At 44.2% G+C, this 21,483-nt stretch overlaps 1 protein-coding gene across 4 annotated transcripts in view; it reads left to right on the top strand.

Moving 5' to 3' along the window:
* The window catches only part of fat1a (FAT atypical cadherin 1a), a gene marked incomplete at its 5' end in the record, with an annotated part of 91,748 nt that extends 81,824 nt beyond the window's left edge, over window positions 1-9,924 (top strand). The window contains 8 exons of one of the 4 annotated variants that reach the window (XM_083656192.1): window positions 278-752; window positions 1,381-1,534; window positions 2,804-2,914; window positions 3,089-3,729; window positions 3,984-4,121; window positions 5,579-5,638; window positions 6,095-6,130; window positions 8,152-9,924. In XM_083656192.1, the coding sequence (XP_083512318.1) occupies window positions 278-752; window positions 1,381-1,534; window positions 2,804-2,914; window positions 3,089-3,729; window positions 3,984-4,121; window positions 5,579-5,638; window positions 6,095-6,130; window positions 8,152-8,834 (2,298 nt within the window). In that variant the 3' untranslated portion in view covers window positions 8,835-9,924. The remainder of the gene's footprint in view (window positions 1-277; window positions 753-1,380; window positions 1,535-2,803; window positions 2,915-3,088; window positions 3,730-3,983; window positions 4,122-5,578; window positions 5,639-6,094; window positions 6,131-8,151) is intronic. The other 3 variants (XM_083656194.1, XM_083656193.1, XM_083656195.1) reach the window with 3 other exon arrangements.
* Window positions 9,925-21,483: the final 11,559 nt, after the last annotated feature.

The raw sequence follows: 21,483 nt of genomic DNA, 5'->3' as shown, positions 1-21,483 counted from the left end.
ATAATAATAATAATTTGGGTGAATTAAAAATCCTCTTTGAAGCCATTGCAGTAATTGGTGGAAAATATACTTTGTATTTATGGCAAAGTCAGACAATGATTTCTAACAATGGCTTGTTGGTGATTTGATAAAGATTTATCCACCTGAGTTTTAAATTTATAGAGCCTCATAATTTGCAAATCGGGAAACTAAATGTCTGATATACATTTGGGCACCAGAACAATGTTGATCATTATTCTAACTCCTATTTTTATCTATGTGTCCGTCCCCATGGTAGATTGTGAACGGCCGTCTGCAGTACAAGTTTGACTGCGGCAGCGGCCCTGGCCTGGTGTCGGTGCACAGCACCCAGGTGAATGACGGGGAGTGGCACACCGTCTCGCTCGAGGTGGACGGCAACTACGCTAAGCTGGTGCTGGACCGCCTGCACGCTGCCTCGGGCACAGCGCCGGGCACCCTGCGCACCCTCAACCTCGACAACAGCATTTACTTCGGGGGCCACGTGCGCCAGCAGCACGCCTCCTCCGTGCGCCACGGCCGCAGCCTGCCCGTCACCAACGGGCTCCGGGGCTGCGTGGAGGCCATCACCCTCAATGACCTGGAGCTGCCTCTCAACACCAAGGCCCAGCGGCCGCACGCCGTGCTGGAGGAGGTGGTGGGCGTGACTCCAGGCTGCGTGCTCACACCCCCGGAGACTTGCTCCAGCAACCCCTGCACCAACGGAGGCAGCTGCTCCTCCCTGCCCCATGGAGGTACTGCTGTCCAGTCCCGCTCAGCTCTGCAGAGCATAGTGTCAATACTCGGGTCAGATTGCCACTGAATCAGCCCAATTCCAATTTTCAGTTCCCCAAGTTATTTAATTGGTTGTAAGTTTTCTTGGTCGTTGAGTAATGATTAGGGGAAGATGATACATATTGTTAATCCTGTTCTACTGCTCACAACATAGTATATTATTCATTCATTTCAGTCTCCTTCTCCCAGGTTTATGTTAGGTGAAACTAGTGTCCTCTAGTAAGAGAGTGGCGTCAGCGGAGGACCAAAATGCGAGACTCATTAGCCAATGAACAGCCAGGAATGGGTCTCGAGCTACTTTTGCATGCTAAAATAAAGCTGATAATGTACAATTTGATTCAAGGGGGGAAAAACCCTTTCAGAGTACAACACAAACTGTCTATTTTGCTGCAACTCGACAGTGCTGCTTTTTTTACCCAAGAGTTCCACTTTCTACTTCCTGGAAAAAAACTGGTCCATTGGAGTGAATGGAGATGTCGGAACTCTTCTATTATACGGCTCTGGATGAAACTAATACAGATGTCAGACTTAGTGTATGTGTGTCCTCACTGGCATCTCCTCTCCTCTCCTCTCCTCTGCATCCCATAGGCTACTTCTGTAAGTGCACCGCCTCTTTCATGGGCACCCACTGTGAGATTGGCATCAGCGCTTGTGCCTCCAACCCCTGCCTGTACGGGGGCACCTGTGTCCCCCGCGGAGACGACTTCTACTGCCAGTGCAGAGGCCAGTACTCAGGACAGAGGTATAGTACAGCTTTTCATATTCTTTCTCCTTTTGCTAACACAACCTTTTCTTTGTTGTCTGAAAAGGTGAAATGCTCAGTGATTCTTCTGTATTTCAAGAAACCTTATCTCCTCCTGACCATTTTAATATTATAGTTTCAGCCAGAAGCTTGCCTAAGGTAATATTATGGGAACATGTAGCAGAACTAAAGCTTTTTATCTATATTCCTAAATCTATCATTTATATAGAAAGCATTTGCAGAGATGCTGCCACTTGTATTTTATCAGGAATAACACTTGCTAGTGGTGTATGAATTTTCAATTTCAGCTATGTTCCCCAATACAGCGATTACAATAATGTGCCCAAGACCATCGCATAGTAATGTAATATGCTGTGATTCTGATAACGCTGTATTCTTCTGACCATATAGCTAGCTGTGCACTGCACCTCAAGTGATAAATTACAGTGTGGGTATTGAATCCATGCTGCATGGACATGTGTATTTATGCACTTGAATATGAGTGCTAATTATCGGTTTAATTTGAAAGAATTAATCAACATATTATTGTATGGTAATTTGACAATTCATTTTAGCCTGTGCAACCAAAGAGTAGACATATAATCAAATCAGTGTCAATATGGCGCATTGTGTTATGTTGATTGAAGTTCCTACTCAGCCCTGCACAGATTCAGGTGGTCTACTTTAATCATCATCATCATCATCATAACTAAGTGGGCTCTGCGATTTCTGTCCCAGAAGTGATGTCATCAGTGATGTCACTTGAGCAATTATGCATTGTGACATCACTGATGATGACATAGACATTGTGACATCATCAGTGATGTCATAAGAGCACTTGTGATGCCATCAGTGATTCGAAGTTGCGACATCATCAGTGATGTCATAAGAGCAGGTGAGCCTGCACAGCGGTCGAGCTGCAAGGTGGGCGAGGCCGCGCAGTGGCCGAGCTGCATATGCGAGCTGCAGGGCCAGCTCGGCGAGCTGCAGCAAGTGAGCCTAGTAATCGAGCGTGCGTGCCTAGTACATTATAATCTCACCCACCATTTTGCACCGCACGTCAGGGTGGGAACTGCATGGAGGCCATGAGGCCACGCCGAAGGCCAGATGGCCTTGCCCCTAAAATGACGAAATTCCCACCCTGCCGCACATTATTTTGGGGCAACATATGCGGCATTCATATGTAAGCCAGTGCTAGTACCCGGATGTTATTATAATCTGTATAGTTCAATTTGGACTGCTTTAGTAAAAATGTCTTAAATTCTCCAGGTGCCAGCTTGGGCCATACTGCAGAGACAACCCCTGTCAAAACAGTGGGAAGTGTATTGACAGTCTGGATGGTCCCGTGTGCGAGTGTGATACAGGCTTCAAGGGAGACAGGTATGTGTCCGTTTTGTAATTGAGTTAGAATGCATTTATTGTAATTATTTTAACCTTGCTTTATCCCAACTAAACAAGTCAATATATTTGTAGTCTTATATCTAATCTCTTGCAAAATAATTTGTAACATATCCACACGCCCCCGCTCCCACCTTCTTCCCATGTTCTGTCCAGGTGCCTCAGTGATGTTGATGAGTGTATCAAGAACCCCTGTGCCAGCGGAGGCCAGTGCCAGAACACGTATGGGTCTTACAGGTGTAACTGCTCCCTGGGCTTCAGTGGCCAGATGTGTGAACTCCGTGCCGAGGTCCGCAACGAATTTGTCTCCACCTCTTGGAACATTGGCCTGGAGGAGGTCATTGGCATCGTGGTCTTTGTATCCAGCATCTTTCTCCTGGTCCTCGTCTTCATCATCATCCGCAAGAGGGCATGCCGCAGGTCCAAGGCCGACAACGAAGACAAACATCTCGGAGGCTCAAACGGGCCTCACGCCTTCCTCCAGAGGCCTTACTTTGATGTCAAGCTCAGCAAGAACATCTATTCAGACATCCCGCCTCAGGTCCCCGTGCGGCCCATCTCCTACACGCCCAGCATTCCGAGCGACTCGCGAAACAACCTGGACCGGAACTCGTTCGAGGGCTCGGCCATCCCGGAGCATCCGGAGTTCAGCACCTTCAACCCGGACGCCGTGCACGGGCACCGCAAGACCGTGGCTGTGTGCAGCGTAGCACCCAACCTCCCCCCGCCCCCTCCTTCCAACTCGGTCTCGGATAGCGACTCTATCCAGAAGCCTAACTGGGACTACGATTATGACGGTGAGCTTGTTTAGTTGCCAATAAACGTACTTGTACTTGCTATGGTAATGAGAAATTTGGTGGATACTATCACGAGCGTCAGACAGCATTCTGAATGCACACGTGTTTAGCGTGGGTGCTTGCAGTGGGAAACAAACCCTCTGGCAGAGATACTCTCTAGCGCTCTAGCCTTGCAAATACTCCTTTTAAACGTATTGTCACCAGAGCAATTATGGCACATACTAAAAATATCCTTACTGTGCCTCCCGTTCCAGCTAAAGTAGTGGACTTGGACCCATGCCTGAGCAAGAAGCCTGTTGAGGACAGTGCTTGCCACCCCTACAACACCAGGGGGAGCATGTCTGAGGTGCAATCTCTCAGCTCCTTCCAGTCAGAGTCTTGCGACGATAACGGTAAGCCGCTCATCAGAATGTGGCGTTTATACCCTCTTATGTCGTTAGAGATAAGCCAACAAGACAAAAGACATGAAAGTAGGAACTTTTACTGTAAACATAGTTTGTAAAATGGTATGTTGGTAGATGTCTGCGTGCTTGCAGTGAAGTGATTGACATGGGGATTGCTTTTCAGGTTCTTTTATCTTCTGCTCTACCTGTATGGTTTTGTAGTAGTCCTCCTTGTTTATGATGCTAACTCTCTCTCTCTGCATGCTCACAATGGACGGCCCAAATAGTGTCTCTGGGTCACGTGTTCTTTTCTCTTTCTTTTTGCTGCGGGGCCTCAGCTCCCATATGGATCAAATCAGTCCACAGATCCAGAACAAGGTTTTAAATAGGGGTCCAGCCTGTAAGTCCACAATCACCACCGGTACAGACGGAAGCAATCAACACAACTTGTACTGTGTCATTCTCCCGGGATTAAAAAAGAAAAAGGGGAAAAAAAGGCATTCTGACCCTGCTTTCCTTTCTGTCTCCTCTCAGCTTCACAAAGGAGTTTGATGACGAAATCAGCCAGTAAATCAGATAACAATTACGTTCTGTTTCAAAGAAATCATCCATGAGGTCATTGGCTTCAACAGGCTGTTGCTCTTCAATTTGTTCATTCATTTGTTTACATTGCATGCTTCTTTATTTTGTTTTGTCTTCTGTTCTTTTTTTCTTGAAAACCTAGCCACAAATGGATGTCTAAAGCAAACATCGAGGAACCTAGCACAAGGGTATACAGCACATTATGATGATAGCTCTCCCATGCCCCCTTCATATCACACTGACTACCCTGTGTCATTACTGGCAAATCATGATGGTGATTGGGGTTTTTAGGGGCATGTGCTGCTCATCAGTCATTAGAGACGTTCATCTGTTCCCTGATCCTATATTCATTTAAAAGGAAACTAATGTATGAGCATACTGAATTAATAACAGAACATTTGACATTTGGTATTTCCTTATTTACTCAATTTGTACTGATTCTAACCAGATAGGGGCCTTCAGCTGTCTGTTAGCGATGGAAATGCATTTTAATCTCTGGGGAATTTCACTGATTCTTCCATCTGCACTGTGAATGGCACCCCCCCCCCCCCCCCCCCCCCCCCCCTTCCCTTAGCATCTCAGTATGTCGTTGTTGTTGCCTGTTATCTTGCACAAACAAACCAGACCCTCCTGTCCACTGTGTCCCACCATTGTCTTGTGCCCAGCCATGGTCAACCACAGACATTCAGTGTCAACGACACGGAAAAGGACAAACACACAGTATGTTTCCAGCAACAAGGACAGGAACTTTTGTAGGGAGTGTCGCTTCTATTGGCATCATGCACACAGCCATGCACTTCACGTTCATGTGTTTTATTATTCTTATTTACAAAAGCAATTGTACTAATGGTAGATCTCTTTCACCCACTCTCCCCTCCCCTAAGCCTCCATAGTGACGGTAATCCACCTTGTCAACTCTGCTGTTGACACGGTGGAAGGAGAAGGTACTCTTTTATTGCTTCCCTCTGCCAGTAGTTTTGTCCTTGGTGTTGGGATGTGATAACCTGACTCTGCCAGATGGGGGCAGTATTGTCTGGCAGAGTCATGTGAAGCGTAGGCTGTAGAAAAATGCCATTTCCTTACACAGACACGCCGCATCAAACACAACATTCTTCCATTTTGCTATTAAAAAGGTGTGCAAATGCCAAATTAACCAATTTGACAGAAGCACCGAAGTGTCTTCAGAGATCATTTTCCACTCTTGATTATGCACGGTAAGAAGTCTGCTTAAGAAAATGGCAAGCCTGTTGTCCATAGATGAACCTGTCCCTCTCTTCATTATCTTTGTCTAGTGTTTCATTAGGCACATTTCATGCTTGTCCTCAGCCGACTGTTCTTTCTCTCAGGGTTTAATTCCATGTGTTCTTTCTTCTCTCTCCTCCTTCTTGCCTCATATAAAGAGTCTTTTTTGGCTCATGATCTCAAGAACCCAAGAGGTGACTTTTTCTTCTTTGCTTGCCTGAAGTCTGGTGTTTCCCTGTCCCACCCGCTAACTCCTAACCACTAACCCAGAGCTTCATGAGGAAAGTAGAGTAAACCCGTTGTAAGGCTAAGTTGGTGTGACAGTGAGCAGTTTGTGCACCAATGGCTTTACGAGGTGTTTATAGTTACTTCTGCCTCTACATGATGATTGTATCGACCCCCGAAACATTCCCTGCATGACTTTGATGCTGTGACAACATTAGAGAAAATGTTAATCCAAGTTTTATTGGATCAAAGCTTTAGTCCAGTTGCTAACGAGAAATATTGTAAGATCATTCTAACTTTGTGTGTGTGTGTGTGTGTGTGTGGGGGGGGGGGGGGGTGCATGTGTGTGTAACTATTTATGTAAACAATATTGATCAGTTTTTCACAATTACTCAGAATCTAATTTTGTGAAAGGACCTACTGTACACCTCGACCCCAAAACATGTGTTATTTACTAAAATGTTATAGTTATCCCTAATAACTGTGTATGTTACATGTGTGTCATGTAATCTGAAACCAGAATGCAACAAAGTTTTGAAATTAAATTAAGTTTCATTGCATTTTTTGCATTTTCTTTGTACATGTAATTTTGCTGTGTGTGTGCGTGCGTGTGTGTGTGTGTGTGCGTGCGTGCGTGCGTGCGTGCGTGCGTGCGTGCGTGCGTGCTTGCTCGTGTGTGTGTGTGTGTGTCTAGTGTATACAAGTGCTGTCATGAAGTGGTGTGAAATTCAGTGTTGATTAATGAACATGTCAGTGTGTTGGTGTGATATTTGCTGTTACTATTGCATGGTGTGGGTTTTTAACATTAACATGATGGTGTTTGGTGAATGTAAGTAACCGTAACCATATGTAATGCATTTTAATTAGGGATGCACGATATGGATTTTTTTCAGCCAATACGATTACCGAATCGATCAATATCTGCTTCTCATGGCGGATAACAGATAATAATTTCACATTGTTTAAAAAAAAGTTCTTAACCTGTAGTTTATGCACACCTGGGGGTAAGAAATGCAAATGTAGTGAGCAAAGATGGATGATTTAATATTCCATAGCTCTGACATAACTAAATGTAACTAACATCACTATTGTGAACACAAAACAAAGAACACTACTGATAGATATGATATGAGTGTTTTAGTAAAGTGTATCACTCAATACAAAAAAATAAACAAAGGCTTTTATAGAACTGAAAGCCTGTGGCTGCTTAGTCTGTAAATAAAACACAATAACAAAAGGCATAGCAACTTATTGTCATGTTACTGGCACCTAAACCTGGGCTGTCTGGGCGCTCACTGACTTTTCTCCAAACCTTCTCCTTTGTTATGTTTCTGCATATAAGACATATAACGTCAACTAACGTCAACTCCAAGCCAACGCAACAAGCATTAGCCCAGTTAGCTTAGCGTTAGCGGTTTGTACGAACCCTGGACGTTTCATTTTGGGGTTTTATATGGTTTACGCCAGCTCGGGGAGGCGGTGGTGGGGGGGCTTTTGAAGTTCTTTCGAATGTGTGCATATGTAACCACAACAGCTATAATGCTAACCAAGCCCGCTGCTTCCTTGCCAGGTTTGCTTTAATGTAACGCCAGTTCAGACCTTTTCCCTCCTCTCGGAAATCTTGAGGGACATATATTGCAAATTTAAATAGTGGTCTTATTATCTGAAACTGTGAAAAACGTCCACGCCAGCAGCGAGATGTTTTGGCTCTCGACTGCCTGCTAGACTGCAACTGCCGGCGCAGCTGTTTGACATTACGAATGCGACAATAACATGCAGTGCTGCCAAGGCAAAACAAAGCAAAGTTGACTTTGTAATATCGGCATTTAGCGTCTAAAATTTCATTATCGGAATAATAAACAATAACGTAAACTGGCCCATATACTGGCCAATAATTTATCGGATGGAGGTATCGTGCATCGCTAATTTTAATCTGTTGTGGTGATGTCATTCATCTAATGTGTGTGCTTTGGTTTTCCTTATCAAACAGGATATCACTGGGACACATCTGATTGGATGCCAAGTGTTCAACTTCCTGGAATCCAAGAGTTCCCCCAGTATGAGGTTGTGGAGTCCCCCGCCCCCCTGTACAGCGACCCGAGCGCCATCGATACCGACTACTATCCCGGCGGCTTCGACATAGAGAGCGACTTCCCGCCGCCGCCCGAAGACTTCCCCGCAAACGAGGACCTGCCGCCACCGCCTCTGCCCGAGTACGGCGACCGCTACGACACCCTGAGGCCCCTGGGCAGGGACCTGGACGCCTCCCTGGGCAGGGACCTGGACGTCCCTCCGGCCAGCCCGGGGGTCCGCCAGCGCCCGGCCCTGCCCCAGCTCTACAGCCTTAACCAGTATCTGCCGCAGCACTCCTACCCGAGCGAGGGGGGCGACAGCGAGGGCCAGGCCACCTCCGCCACCACCACCCCGGCATCCACCATGGGCCCCGGCGGCTACAGAGGGGCCTACCCCATGGGCTACGGTCGGGACTTCGACCCCCCGGCTCTGGACAACATGTCCATGTCTCTGTACACGTCCACGGCCTCGTGCTCGGACATGTCGGCGTGCTGCGAGGAGTCCGAGGTGATGATGAGCGACTACGAGAGCGGCGACGAGGGCCACTTTGAGCGGCTGGCCATCCCAGCGCTGGACTCCCAACAGCACACTGAAGTCTGACACTGGATCCAAACAAAAGTGCCTGAACCCACACCTTAACCTTTACGCTACCCCTCCCCCGCCTCCCCTGCCCCGCCACACACACACACACACACACACACACACACACACACACACACACACACACACACACACACACACCATCCATCCACCCCAACTCCCTCCCTCCTTCATTCACAGTATGTGCACACACAAAACACAACACTACTCTCTCTACATACATACACACACACCTACACACACACACACACACACACACACACACACACACACCTACACACACACACACACGCACACACACAATGATTAGTGTGACAGCACAGGGGTTGTTGAGACTGGTTGCGAAGGCCACCTGGCTGGGATAGCAGCTATGGGATGGGACCCTGTAGCACGTTGGCGTCTGCTCAGTCCAGCTCCTGCCCGGATGGAAAAAAACACCCTTTGAGTCGGCGGTGCCATTGCTTTAAGTAACTGTCATCATGCACAAGAACTGGATCGTCTGAAGGAACCACATTTAAACGTACAGCAGAAAAAGCATCAATATGATCGTGATGGGGGGAAAAAAAGAAATATTTCAAGGTGATATCTTTATTTCTATAAATAAAACCAAGCAAAATGTTTTTTATACAAGCGCTCATTTTCAATGTAAATTTAAATGTACAGTTTTGATTTCAAAGTTTACTAGGTTTTGTAGATATTTTATGCTTTTATTTTCAGCAAAGGAAATGAGTTAAACGGTGTGACATTATCAGCCTTACTGTGCTTACATTCACGAAAAAAGAAACGTACAAAAAGAAAAGAAAAGAAGAGAGAGAAGAAGAACACAGTGTATCCCTAACCTTTACTGTCTCCTGCTCATTTCAAAAAGGGTCTTGTTGTTGTTTTTTATTTGTTTGTTTGTACATTTCGACTTTGAACCTCTTTATTTTTCCACCAAGAAAATGGGACCCAATATATTTATAGTGCAAAGTGATCCATGGACACATGACTTTTTCACGTGTCTATGTGTGTGTGAGCAATGCTATGGTCTTGTTAAGGTTTTTATTGAATACTGCCACAAGCTCACGCTTTCCTACTGGCAATAAATTATTCCTAAAAAAAATATTCCCAATGTTGTGCAGTTATTTACACGTTGAGCATCTCTTCATCCAAACAGAAGAGAGTGGCCTGGCCACAGTGCGATTGAAGATAAATGTAGGAACAGTTTCAAGCACATGTTGACATAAGCACTCGACACGAGTGTTCGGCTCCTTGTGTTGTTTGGTTAGGCTGAAAACAGTCACTTGGGGATCTACTGTATGTTTGGAGGGATAATCCCAGGACATGAGACGGTTATGAAAACTATTATAGTTAGTTTTCATGTTATAAAACATATCCTTATAAGTGAGTAGTCCTTTTAAATGTATTACTCGTCAACAAAAATGTGTTGACAGTCACATTACTATGAACGATAAGTTATGTTGTACATCATCACATTATATTGCATCATTTACATCATTTACCAGACACTTTTTATCCAAAGCGACTTACATTTTGTCAACAGTAGTGAAATCAACTACATCACAGTCTTCGTCAGCTAAGACTAATTAATGTTTTCATGGTGTATTTGCAGGCTGGAACATTTTAATCCTCGAGGCTATTTCACCTACATGCAATGAAGCACAATCAATCACACATTTGTATAATTTTCAGTATTAACTCAATTATATACAACAGTGTCTGAGGATCAGATTTTTGATTGATACCGTGTAATGATTGCAAAATGTTTTTTTTTTTTTACGTTACAAAAATGTTTTAAAGATCCAAGTTACTCAAAACTAAAATCTGGTTTAATATCGCTTGCAACTCATCCAGCACACTGCTGCAGCCTTGCTTTCAGCCTCCGCAAATCCTGTCAAATCCATGTCACCCCCTCCCACACACTCTCTGGCTGCCTGCATCAAACTCCAAATCCTGTTTCTGGCACACAAGGCTGCATATCATAGCCGGGCCCTCATAACTCCAGGCCATGGCCCAGTCTGCGCACTCTGTGCTCAGACTCTGCTTAGCGCTCCCCCGGCGCCGGCCCGGTCACCGGGGTCACTTCCAAATCCTCTGTTATGGGCTGAAAACTTTAAGAAATACCTCAATTCACTTTCTCCACGCTGAATCATATCTCCTCTCCAGTATCTCCCTTTAAATCTTCCTTCCTTATCTTTAAGTTTTAAAAAAATCACTTATATTATTCTCCATAGCTCTCATTTGTCTTGTTCCTAGCATGCCACATCGCTCTCTATACTATGTGATCATTCCAGGACCACAGTAATATTGTTATAGCCATTATGGCTCTGACCCTTTTAGTCTTTACTTTAGGTTGCTTGTAATGTTTGTGATCTAGGAATTGAAGTGTATTCTATTATAGTATTTACGGTGCTCTGGGATACATATATATATATATATATATATATACCACTTAAATGCCTAATTTAAATGCAAAAATGTACAATGTGTATACTAGTTTGGACATTCTTGCTCTGGTTCCTTACCCCTGTACCATAGCCCTGCAAGAGTTCATTTGCAAAAACAGATAACTCAATGTCTATCAATTTCTATATACGGTATATTTTTTCCAAGTAATATCAATCAAACTAGTAAAGTATTACACCAAGCAATAATAATACTAAAGATCTTATGACAAAATGGGTTTTGATTGAGAAAGTCTGTGAAGCGTTACAAACTGTTCTACAACAGTCTAGTAACTGTTCTTTCTGGAATGGTGTTTATCTGTTTTTGCAAATGAATTCTTTGAATAAGCTGCGTAAAGGCTGAGTGCAGTCCTGGCCTGGAGAGAAGAAGGAATACATTCCTCACTCGTCTCTTCGGCAGACCCTCTTCTCAACAACAGACGCATGATGAGTCCTAGCTAGTGGAGATCATCTGCAGCCGGACCACCTTTCATTACTGCAGGGATCACACACTCAGCATCAAGGAATTCAAGACCAAAGACAGGCTTGTCTTGCTTTCATATCACAGTTGAGTTTGAGTTTAAGGATTCAGACTTGGTGGAGACCAGAGTCCAGGGTAAAGTTAATAATAATAATAAAAAGTTCATATAAGATGTTTTCTCTCTCTCAATTTAATAAGAATTTGGGTTAAATTGAAGAAACCTGGATCAATTGGAAGACTTTACATGGTTGTATTCCCATCTATGGAACACTTACCTCCTCTTCAAACAATGTGAATTAATTCCTCCTCTGCCTTGAGCTTGCAGTAGCCTATAATATCATTGATTAAATGCGTATGTGTAAGTATATGTATTTTATGTATATATATATTATGTATATGTATTTTATGCATATATATTATGTATATGTATTTTATGTATATATATTACCGTATGTATATGTATTTTATGTATATATTATGTATATGTATTTTATGTATATATATTATGTATTTGGGTCCTTGGGACAAAGTATCCTGATCTGCAAACATTGAGAGTAAATCCACCTTTATTTCACCTTCTCTACCAGTCTGTAGAAGGCAACACTCCTATTTTTTAAAGAACCACAATGAAAGTTATGTTACAATATTGATACTGTGGTTGCTTTACATAGAGGCTGTGTCCTGCTATTTTGGACATGGATCCCCCCCCCCCCCCACCCTCACACACACACACACACACACACACACACACACACACACACACACACACACACACACACACACATGCATGCATGCGCGCATGCACACGCACAGGGTTATTCAGAACTTGCTTAATGTCCGTTACACTGAAAGCAAACTGATGACTTCTATGCATTGCCGTGTAAATAATAGTGAAGCTCAATGCAAAAGTAATACTCAAATGAAAAACCCTGGGCTGAAAATCATGTTACTGTAACAGCCTTAGAGGGTTCCTCTGATCATGAAACTACTGGTAAACTCTGACAAGCTGATTATCTGCCAGATGGAGGCACTTCAGTGGGAGTAAGATGAAAAATGACGAACATGAATAAAAATGAAATACTGTGCCGCATGCCTCACCTTTTGCAATAGAATTCATGTCCTGATTCAGACGGTTGCACAGGAGGTTCTTGCCACAGAAGAATCATGTCTGGTTCACTTCAGATTAACGTTTGCTTGACACCTATGTTGTTTTTGTTTATCTGGCCTATAGCCTCATTTACAATTGCATACATCAGGGAGGGGTTTGATTATTTTCCACTATACCATCCCCGGCCATCCAGTAGTCTAAGAAAAAATAACCACTTAAACGATAAATATACCCAAAAAATGAAAAATGCAATCATTATTCAGTCCCCATGCCGATGGAAGGACAGGTGAAGTTGTTTTTTTTGTTCATAAAATAGTTTTACTAGTTTCCTAGTTTTCCAGGGTAGTTCCAGGGTTTCCAGGGAGTTACAGCATTCATTTTTAAATGTAAAAGAAAAAGGCTCCATACTGCTCGTCTGGCGTAATCCAAATCTCCAGAAGCCCCAAGATGTCAACTTGAAAAGATGTCATTTACACCCTGTTTTTGCCTGGAATCTTCATAGCAGCTTGGAGCTGCCCTTCCTTGAGCAAAGTGACTGCAGTGAAGTTTTCAACTGAAAATAGCATGTAAATTATATATATTTTCAAGTCAACTTGGCAAATTGGGGCTTCTGGAGACTTGGATTATGCCAGAGGAGCAGTGTGGAAGCTATTTTTATTCTTTTATTTTCTTTATTTTTTTTACTTGGTCACCATTCTCTTCAATTGTTTAGATAGGAGAATGCTGCAACAGAGTTTTGCTATGAAACTCCAGGATTGTTTTGTGGACTAAAACAATATAAGAAAACAAAGTTGATCATGGCTGAATTTTAATTTTTTCTTATCCTGAGCATACTGATATTACGTAAAGGGTTCTCTAAAGGTTCTTTGTGGAATCAAAGATGTTCTTCTCCGGCAGAGTATTTTGAGCCATACCTTATCTTAATACTTTTCACTGTGTTTTAAAACACATTGTTGACATATCCACAATACCATCACATTTATTTTCCTTTTATCTTAATCAACTTTATCTGCAATTAACATTATGTTGTCATTTTCCACATATGCTTCCCCTTAAAGTTTTTCTTAGCATGCATGATTATGATGCACATAGGCTATATGTTGACCTCAAGTATAAATGGAAATCATTTGTTTTCTCAACAAATGGGTTCTTGGATGCACGCGTGATGTCACTACTGCCTCTAGTGATGCACGAGTGATGTCACTACTGCCTCTAGTGATGCACGAGTGATGTCACTACTGCCTCTAGTGATGCATGCGTGATGTCACTACTGCCTCTTGTGATGCACGAGTGATGTCACTACTGCCTCTAGTGATGCACGAGTGATGTCACTACTGCCTCTAGTGATGCACGAGCAGGGGCGGATTGGGATCATAATTCAGGCCGGGCATTAGATACCAAGCAGGCCAGGCCGATACGGGCCGACGCGTGTGCCGGCGTCCGAAGGGCGTCGGCGAAAAATTTGGGGCGTTTGAAGCTCAATTTGGGCCGTTTGAAGCCCAATTTGGGCCGTTTGAAGCCAGATTTGGGTCGTTTAAAGCCAGATTTGGGCTGTTTGAAGCCCGATTTGGGCCGTTTGAAGCCCGATTTGGGCCGTTTGAAGCCCAATTTGGGCCAAGTCCAATTTTACAATGAGATGCACCCACTTTAAACCTGAATAAAGTAATAAAACCACTAGTAAACCAGTAGGCGGCGCCTGGCCTGCTGTTCAGTGAGTGGCCTGGCCTGGCCTTTTTTTTTTTTTTTTTTTTTTTTTGGCAGGCCAGGCCAGGCCAGGCCACCGGGCATTTGCCCGACATGCCCGATTATGCAGTCCGCCACTGTGCACGAGTGATGTCACTACTGCCTCTAGTGATGCACGAGTGATGTCACTACTGCCTCTAGTGATGCACGAGTGATGTCACTATGCTGCACTGCCTCTCCAGGGTCCAACAGAAGGGGCTACAGATGGAGATGAGCTGTTGCTCTATTTGCTTTCAAACAATGGCATCTGTTAAACCTCATGCTGTTCACCCACACAGGAGAGGCTGCTGCTGCTAAGGCCCGTTAGTTTTAGAGTGGGAATGCCTTTTTTTCTCCTTCTCTGCTGGGATGCAGGATAAACAATATTTGGAGAAACAGACCTTTGAATTAGTCCCAGATCTAGAATCAGTCAGCCCATTATAATCTTGCCTATGTGGTATGATGGAGAAGAGAGTAAATCTCATGAATGTGTAGCAGTGGTTAGTAATCTATAACCACTTTGCAACCACTCATGTGCTCCTTAATCTCATGCTTGATGGATCCAATTAAGTTCATAAATAGCACCAGGTGTTTTTCCATTAAATAAAGTGCCGTTTTCATGCATTATGCACATTATGGAATCTTACGACGGAGTGCTTTGGAATTGGAGGTGTTCTGCTTCAGGGGTTGTGATTATTAGCTTTCACTAATACCAAGTGTAGTACTACGTTAAGTCCACAAGATGGCTGTACGTGCTAACACTATAGGTAAAACCCCTATGAGGAACAACAGGAGGAGAGGACAGCTACGCCTGCGCATTTCACTGCATGGCTACACTAAGAGAGCTTCTCAGCCATGTGTGACCGAGGCACCAGCTTCTCCAAACACCACTAGCTGACTTCAGTGATTCCTTCCCCCTGTCTGGGATGGAGGGACACAAATCAGTGGAATCAGCTGGTGGAGTGATTGGTTGGAATGAAAACCTGCATAATGTAGGCTACCACAAGCTGGAGAGCCACCGCCAAGTCACATGATGTGATGTGAACTCACTCTGTACATGGCAGAGATGCTCACAAGTCAATTTTGCAAGTCCAAGTCAAGTCTCAATTAGCCTTTGAGCTCGAGGTCCAAGTCAAGTCTCACTTGGATGAGCGTTCTATCATCTGCTGCATCGGTCTGCATAGAACACTGCCTACAACAGTGTGGCTAAAACAAAGGATTTCAAAGCATGTACTAATTATCCTCACTCCTTTATTAGCATTAGTTGACATTATTATTAGTAGGCATTTCCTTAATGTTAATGCACCAACAAAGAAAAATAAAGAAGATAAAATAAAAAATAAACATTAGAGAAAATAGTCTAAAGATTGTTCACGAGTCCCAAATCTCTAGTCGACTCTCAAGTATTTTGGGGATGAGTCTCAACTCACTGTGTGTACGAAGTGCGATTCGTGTCCAAGTGTTGTGTCCTGTTTGTACTCCCCAAATTCTGTCTACCAACCATAAATACACTCCTGTGTCGTGTGTCCTGCCCGGCTGCCCCTGCTCGTAGACAAGAAGGACCACGTGGCCGAATTATTTAGAAAGGTTCTTTGACTTCATCCTTAATAAAATTGCACCGTATTTTTTAATTTACTACTGTAGGCTATATCTTATATGTATGGAAGTCATATACTGGATAAAAAACAGAATAGTTATATATATCGCAGAAAGTTGGAGACTGTCAGTGTAATCGACAGGCACTACTGCTTTGTCCATATTATGTCTACACAAAACTTCAACCCCCCCAGGCCTAAAAGTCTGCCCAGTCATAATTGAGAAATTACAGTAACAGCCCCCCAGTCTCAGTAAATTCCCCCCTACAAAGAGACTCAGCTCTTATTAATATCAACCCATCTCATCTGCCCCAACAAAAGCCTCCACAGACAATGGAATGAAAGGGGGAGAAACGCTGAGCCACTGACAAAGACACTTGTTGAAGTGGCTTGTTCAGTGTGGCACAGGCACGCGTGTTCAGTGTGGCACAGCCAGGCACGCGTGTTCAGTGTGGCACAGCCAGGCACGCGTGTTCAGTGTGGCACAGCCAGGCACGTGTGTTCAGTGTGGCACAGCCAGGCACGTGTGTTCAGTGTGGCACAGCCAGGCACGTGTGTTCAGTGTGGCACAGGCACGTGTGTTCAGTGTGGCACAGCCAGGCACGTGTGTTCAGTGTGGCACAGGCACGTGTGTTCAGTGTGGCACAGGCACGCGTGTTCAGTGTGGCACAGCCAGGCACGTGTGTTCAGTGTGGCACAGGCACGCGTGTTCAGTATGGCACAGCCAGGCACGCGTGTTCAGTGTGGCACAGGCACGTGTGTTCAGTGTGGCACAGGCACGTGTGTTCAGTGTGGCACAGGCACGTGTGTTCAGTATGGCACAGGCACGCGTGTTCAGTGTGGCACAGGCATGCGTGTTCAGTGTGGCACAGCCAGGCACGTGTGTTCAGTGTGGCACAGGCACGTGTGTTCAGTGTGGCACAGCCAGGCACGCGTGTTCAGTGTGGCACAGCCAGGCACGCGTGTTCAGTGTGGCACAGGCACGTGTGTTCAGTGTGGCACAGCCAGGCACGCGTGTTCAGTGTGGCACAGGCACGTGTGTTCAGTGTGGCACAGGCACGCGTGTTCAGTGTGGCACAGGCATGCGTGTTCAGTGTGGCACAGCCAGGCACGTGTGTTCAGTGTGGCACAGGCACGCGTGTTCAGTATGGCACAGCCAGGCACGCGTGTTCAGTGTGGCACAGGCACGCGTGTTCAGTATGGCACAGCCAGGCACGCGTGTTCAGTGTGGCACAGGCACGCGTGTTCAGTATGGCACAGCCAGGCACGCGTGTTCAGTATGGCACAGCCAGGCACGCGTGTTCAGTGTGGCACAGGCACGCGTGTTCAGTGTGGCACAGGCATGCGTGTTCAGTGTGGCACAGGCACGCGTGTTCAGTGTGGCACAGGCACGCGTGTTCAGTGTGGCACAGGCATGCGTGTTCAGTGTGGCACAGGCACGCGTGTTCAGTGTGGCACAGGCACGCGTGTTCAGTGTGGCACGACAGGCTTGCTATTGGAGTGGAGAGAGGGAAAGATACAGAAGATGGTTTGCATGTCAATAGTAGCTGCTGCACATGTTTTGATGACACAACAATTTCAGAAGAATAGACAAGCACTTTGACAGGATTTCCCCCCTCCATATTCCAGCTGAAATAATAATCAAAACACTAATAATTATAATAACAATAATAATAGCTATAACAATAATGATAATAACAACAACAGCAGCATAACTATATAACTATATATATATATAATAATAAATACAATATAATATTTATTATTATTATTATTATATATAATAATACAATAAATACTATATATATATATATATATATATATATATATATATATATATATATATATATATATATATATATATATATATATATATATATATATATATAAAGAGTTGGGAAACACATTAAAATTATATATTAACAACCCAAGATTTAAGAGTGGGCAAAATCAAAAACACTACACAAAACCAACGCCATAAAAATGTATTGTCAGTTGTAGTCAGTGACTAATGAATTGTTCGATCCAGCTCTCTCTGTGGCCCTTGGATGGAAAAACAAACAAACATAGATGCCCCGGGCATCGATGTGAGAGATTAAGTGAGTAAATCTGCCTCTATAGTTTGTGTGCGCAATCATATGCTGTGAGCACACGTGTGAGAGAGAGAGAGAGAGAGAGAGAGAGAGAGAGAGAGAGAGAGAGAGAGAGAGAGAGAGAGAGAGAGAGAGACACCACACTGACCCCAATAATCCTCTTTCTCCCAGCATACACATCTCTTTCCTGGGTGGAGCTCTGCAGTTGTCATGGCAACCGACCAAGTGGAGGCGGGAACAACGTCAGATAAAAGCAAACACACTCTGGGATGTGCTGATGACCAGTGAAGCGGCAGAGACACGCCGGGCTGTGTCCAGACTCTACTCATTACATTACTAGCATTTCCTCTCCTTGTTTTGCTGACAGCTCTCTCAAATGAGAGACAGAGAGAGAGAGAGTGTGGGGGGGGGGGGGTTCTCTGTCTGCACCCTATCCTCAGGAGAGAAAGGCCTTCTCTCTACCTCCCCCTTTCACAGCACATCTCTCCCTTTCCCCTCTCACCCTTCTCAAACCCCGCCTCTTAGAAAATGAATATATCTCTCTTGAGCCTGTTTCTCTGTTTCCCATCCTACCCTGAGGAGAATCTATCTCACGCCTTCCTCCCATCTCTCTCTCCCCTTCTTTTAGTCAGCAAATGAGCAGAAGATAGAGACCACTCCTGCAGGTCTCCTTTATACTGTATTATGCTGCTGGCTACTCCTCTATCTCTCTTTTGCCGCCACTCTCATTCTCCTCCTACTCTGTTCATTCAATTTCAAATCAAAGGTGATTTACTGGCATCAAATGCACACGGGTACTTATTGCAAAAGCGAAAGCTATTTTCTGTCTCTTACCCTCTCTCTCTCTCTCTCTCTCTCTCTCTCTCTCGCTCTCTCTCTAGCTCAGCTGTTCTTCAGAAAATAAAAAAGTCAAATGTATATCTGACGCAAATTGGCACAAAGCTATTGTTCATTATCCTCTCTTACTCCTTAAGACCCCTTTAATAAAAGTAAACCCTTGTAGCAACAACATGCATTCCTAAAAGCATGAGCGTAAAAGAAAAATACAGTAGTCTATCCCCTGCAGACATATCTCTCTCTCTCTCTCTCTCTCTCTGTGTGTGTGTGTGTGTGTGTGTGTGTGTGTGTGTGTGTGTGTGTGTGTGTGTGTGTGTGTGTGTGTGTGCGTGTGTGTGTGTGTGTGTGTGTGTGTGTGTGTGTGTGTGTGTGTGTGTGTGTGTGTGTGTGTGTGTGTGTGTGTGTGTACAGTATGTGTGTCTCTCTCTCTCTCTCTCTCTCTCTCTCAGATGCCTGTCTGTTACTTATCTGGTTTGGGTTATCTGATCTATGCTCCCACCTCTACCTACCACTGAAATGATTGATTAATAAGCCCACATACTTCAATGATCCATCAGATAATCTTCATACTCTGGATGATTAGAACGTCACGACACGGTGGGGAAAGTGAGTCATGAGCTCCAGCAATGAATATGAGGTAAACAAACTGCAGCTACTGATTTGAGAACTCATTTTGCATGCATGATTAAGACCAAATAATTGTGTGAAGTTTCATAATTAATTAGGCCTCAATGCAATTTGTCCACTGAAACCGGGTTTAGTGTCTGCACTGCAACAACTGACATTCCGCTGTGTTTAGCAAGCAAACCTCTCTTATACGAATTTAGCACAGAAAGAAGTTGCATTTCCCGGCCGGGTGTCTCAGCATTTCCAATCTTCTTCTGATGCTGTCACTTATCATTAAATTACACTTCAAATCAGAAATTGCTTGGTTGTGCAGCTGTCTCTCTCCCTTCCTGCTCCAGTCATTCAAAATCTATCTCGTGCTAATCGTGCTCCCTATGTGTTGATATACAGGGGGCGGGGCCTTCATGTCATGTCTTTCCCTCAATGTATTTGTGGATATTGAATGTATATTGATCAGCGTCTGACTAACTGCATCCAGACGTGTTGTAATTTACACAGACAGGGACAGACAACAGCAAACACAAGCACGTGCAGCACACGTTTTTGCACAAATATAATCCGTGATTTTGATTGTGGCTGACAGGCTGTGTTCGTACATGTTGAAATAGGGGGAATAACATGATGTGATGCAGGGAGATGGGTGATAAAGGAAGAGTTAGAACGGGAGCTCAGGGGTCGTATGCCTGCTGGAGCTCAGGGGTCGTATGCCTGCTGGAGGTCAGGGGTCATATGCCTACCGGCGGTAATAATAACAGTGCAGGCTGAACTGCTAATGGAGCAGATACGCACGGCACAAAAAAGACAAAAGGTGAGCGTCTGCTCTGAACAAAAGCAAGGCCATTGCATGATCACTGCATTGCATCGCAAATGCAAAACAGAATGACTTACACAATAGAGAGAGAAGGTGCACAGTTCAAATGACAGAAACAAAGTGGAGTTCATTAGGTAGAAACTGACTGAATGCACTTCCAACCAGGGTGAATGCGGAATGGAGGGTGTTCTCACAATTGGCAGTAATGTTACAGAAGCCACTCTCCGTCCACTCAGATGCAATCTGCCCTAAACCTTGAATTTCTAACACAACACAAGTGTGGAGATTGGAATATCTTTGTTTTTCTTCCTTTGCCGCCATGAAAAAGAGATTGCAGGGTCACAGAATGCAAACAGGACAGCAATGATATCACCCAGTTGTGATGTCAGGAATACAAATCAAAAGCTACCATGCAGTCTCTTTTGTGTAGCCAATTTTCAAAAATGAAATGCCAAAGAGTCGCTGTGCTCAGCAAAGACCAAACTCTCCACAAACAGCCTGGGAAAATACTTGCCCTGTCACCATTTTACTGGTTTAACTAAGACGAGTATTATTGTAATGGTTGTGTACATTTGTTTCCCAACAAGTGAAAACTATCCAAGCATTGGAAACATTGTCAGCTGTAAACATCTTGACGACATTAGGCTAAGTGTTTTTGCTATGACAGTCATTTGTTTATATTCTTGGATCAAAATGGTGAAAATACCACTGCTCATCCGGTATCAGACTTTGCTGAGGCGCTGGAGCTTGAAAGTATCAAAATGAATGAAAAAAGCATGTCCGCATGCTCAAATCTGTGCAAAAAACTTTATTGCAAGAATTCCGTGAATTCATATGTTTTTATGCCTGAAGAAAGTCTATGACCCGAAAGCTTTTTGTACAGATTTGAGTGTGCGGACGCTACTTTTTTCATTCCTTTATATTCTTCGAT

Source organism: Poromitra crassiceps (assembly GCF_964638095.1).
Source record: "Poromitra crassiceps genome assembly, chromosome: 19".
Taxonomy (NCBI): domain Eukaryota; kingdom Metazoa; phylum Chordata; class Actinopteri; order Beryciformes; family Melamphaidae; genus Poromitra; species Poromitra crassiceps.
The sequence above is the reverse complement of the archived record's forward strand: the minus strand, read 5'-3'. Positions and strand labels throughout refer to the sequence as shown.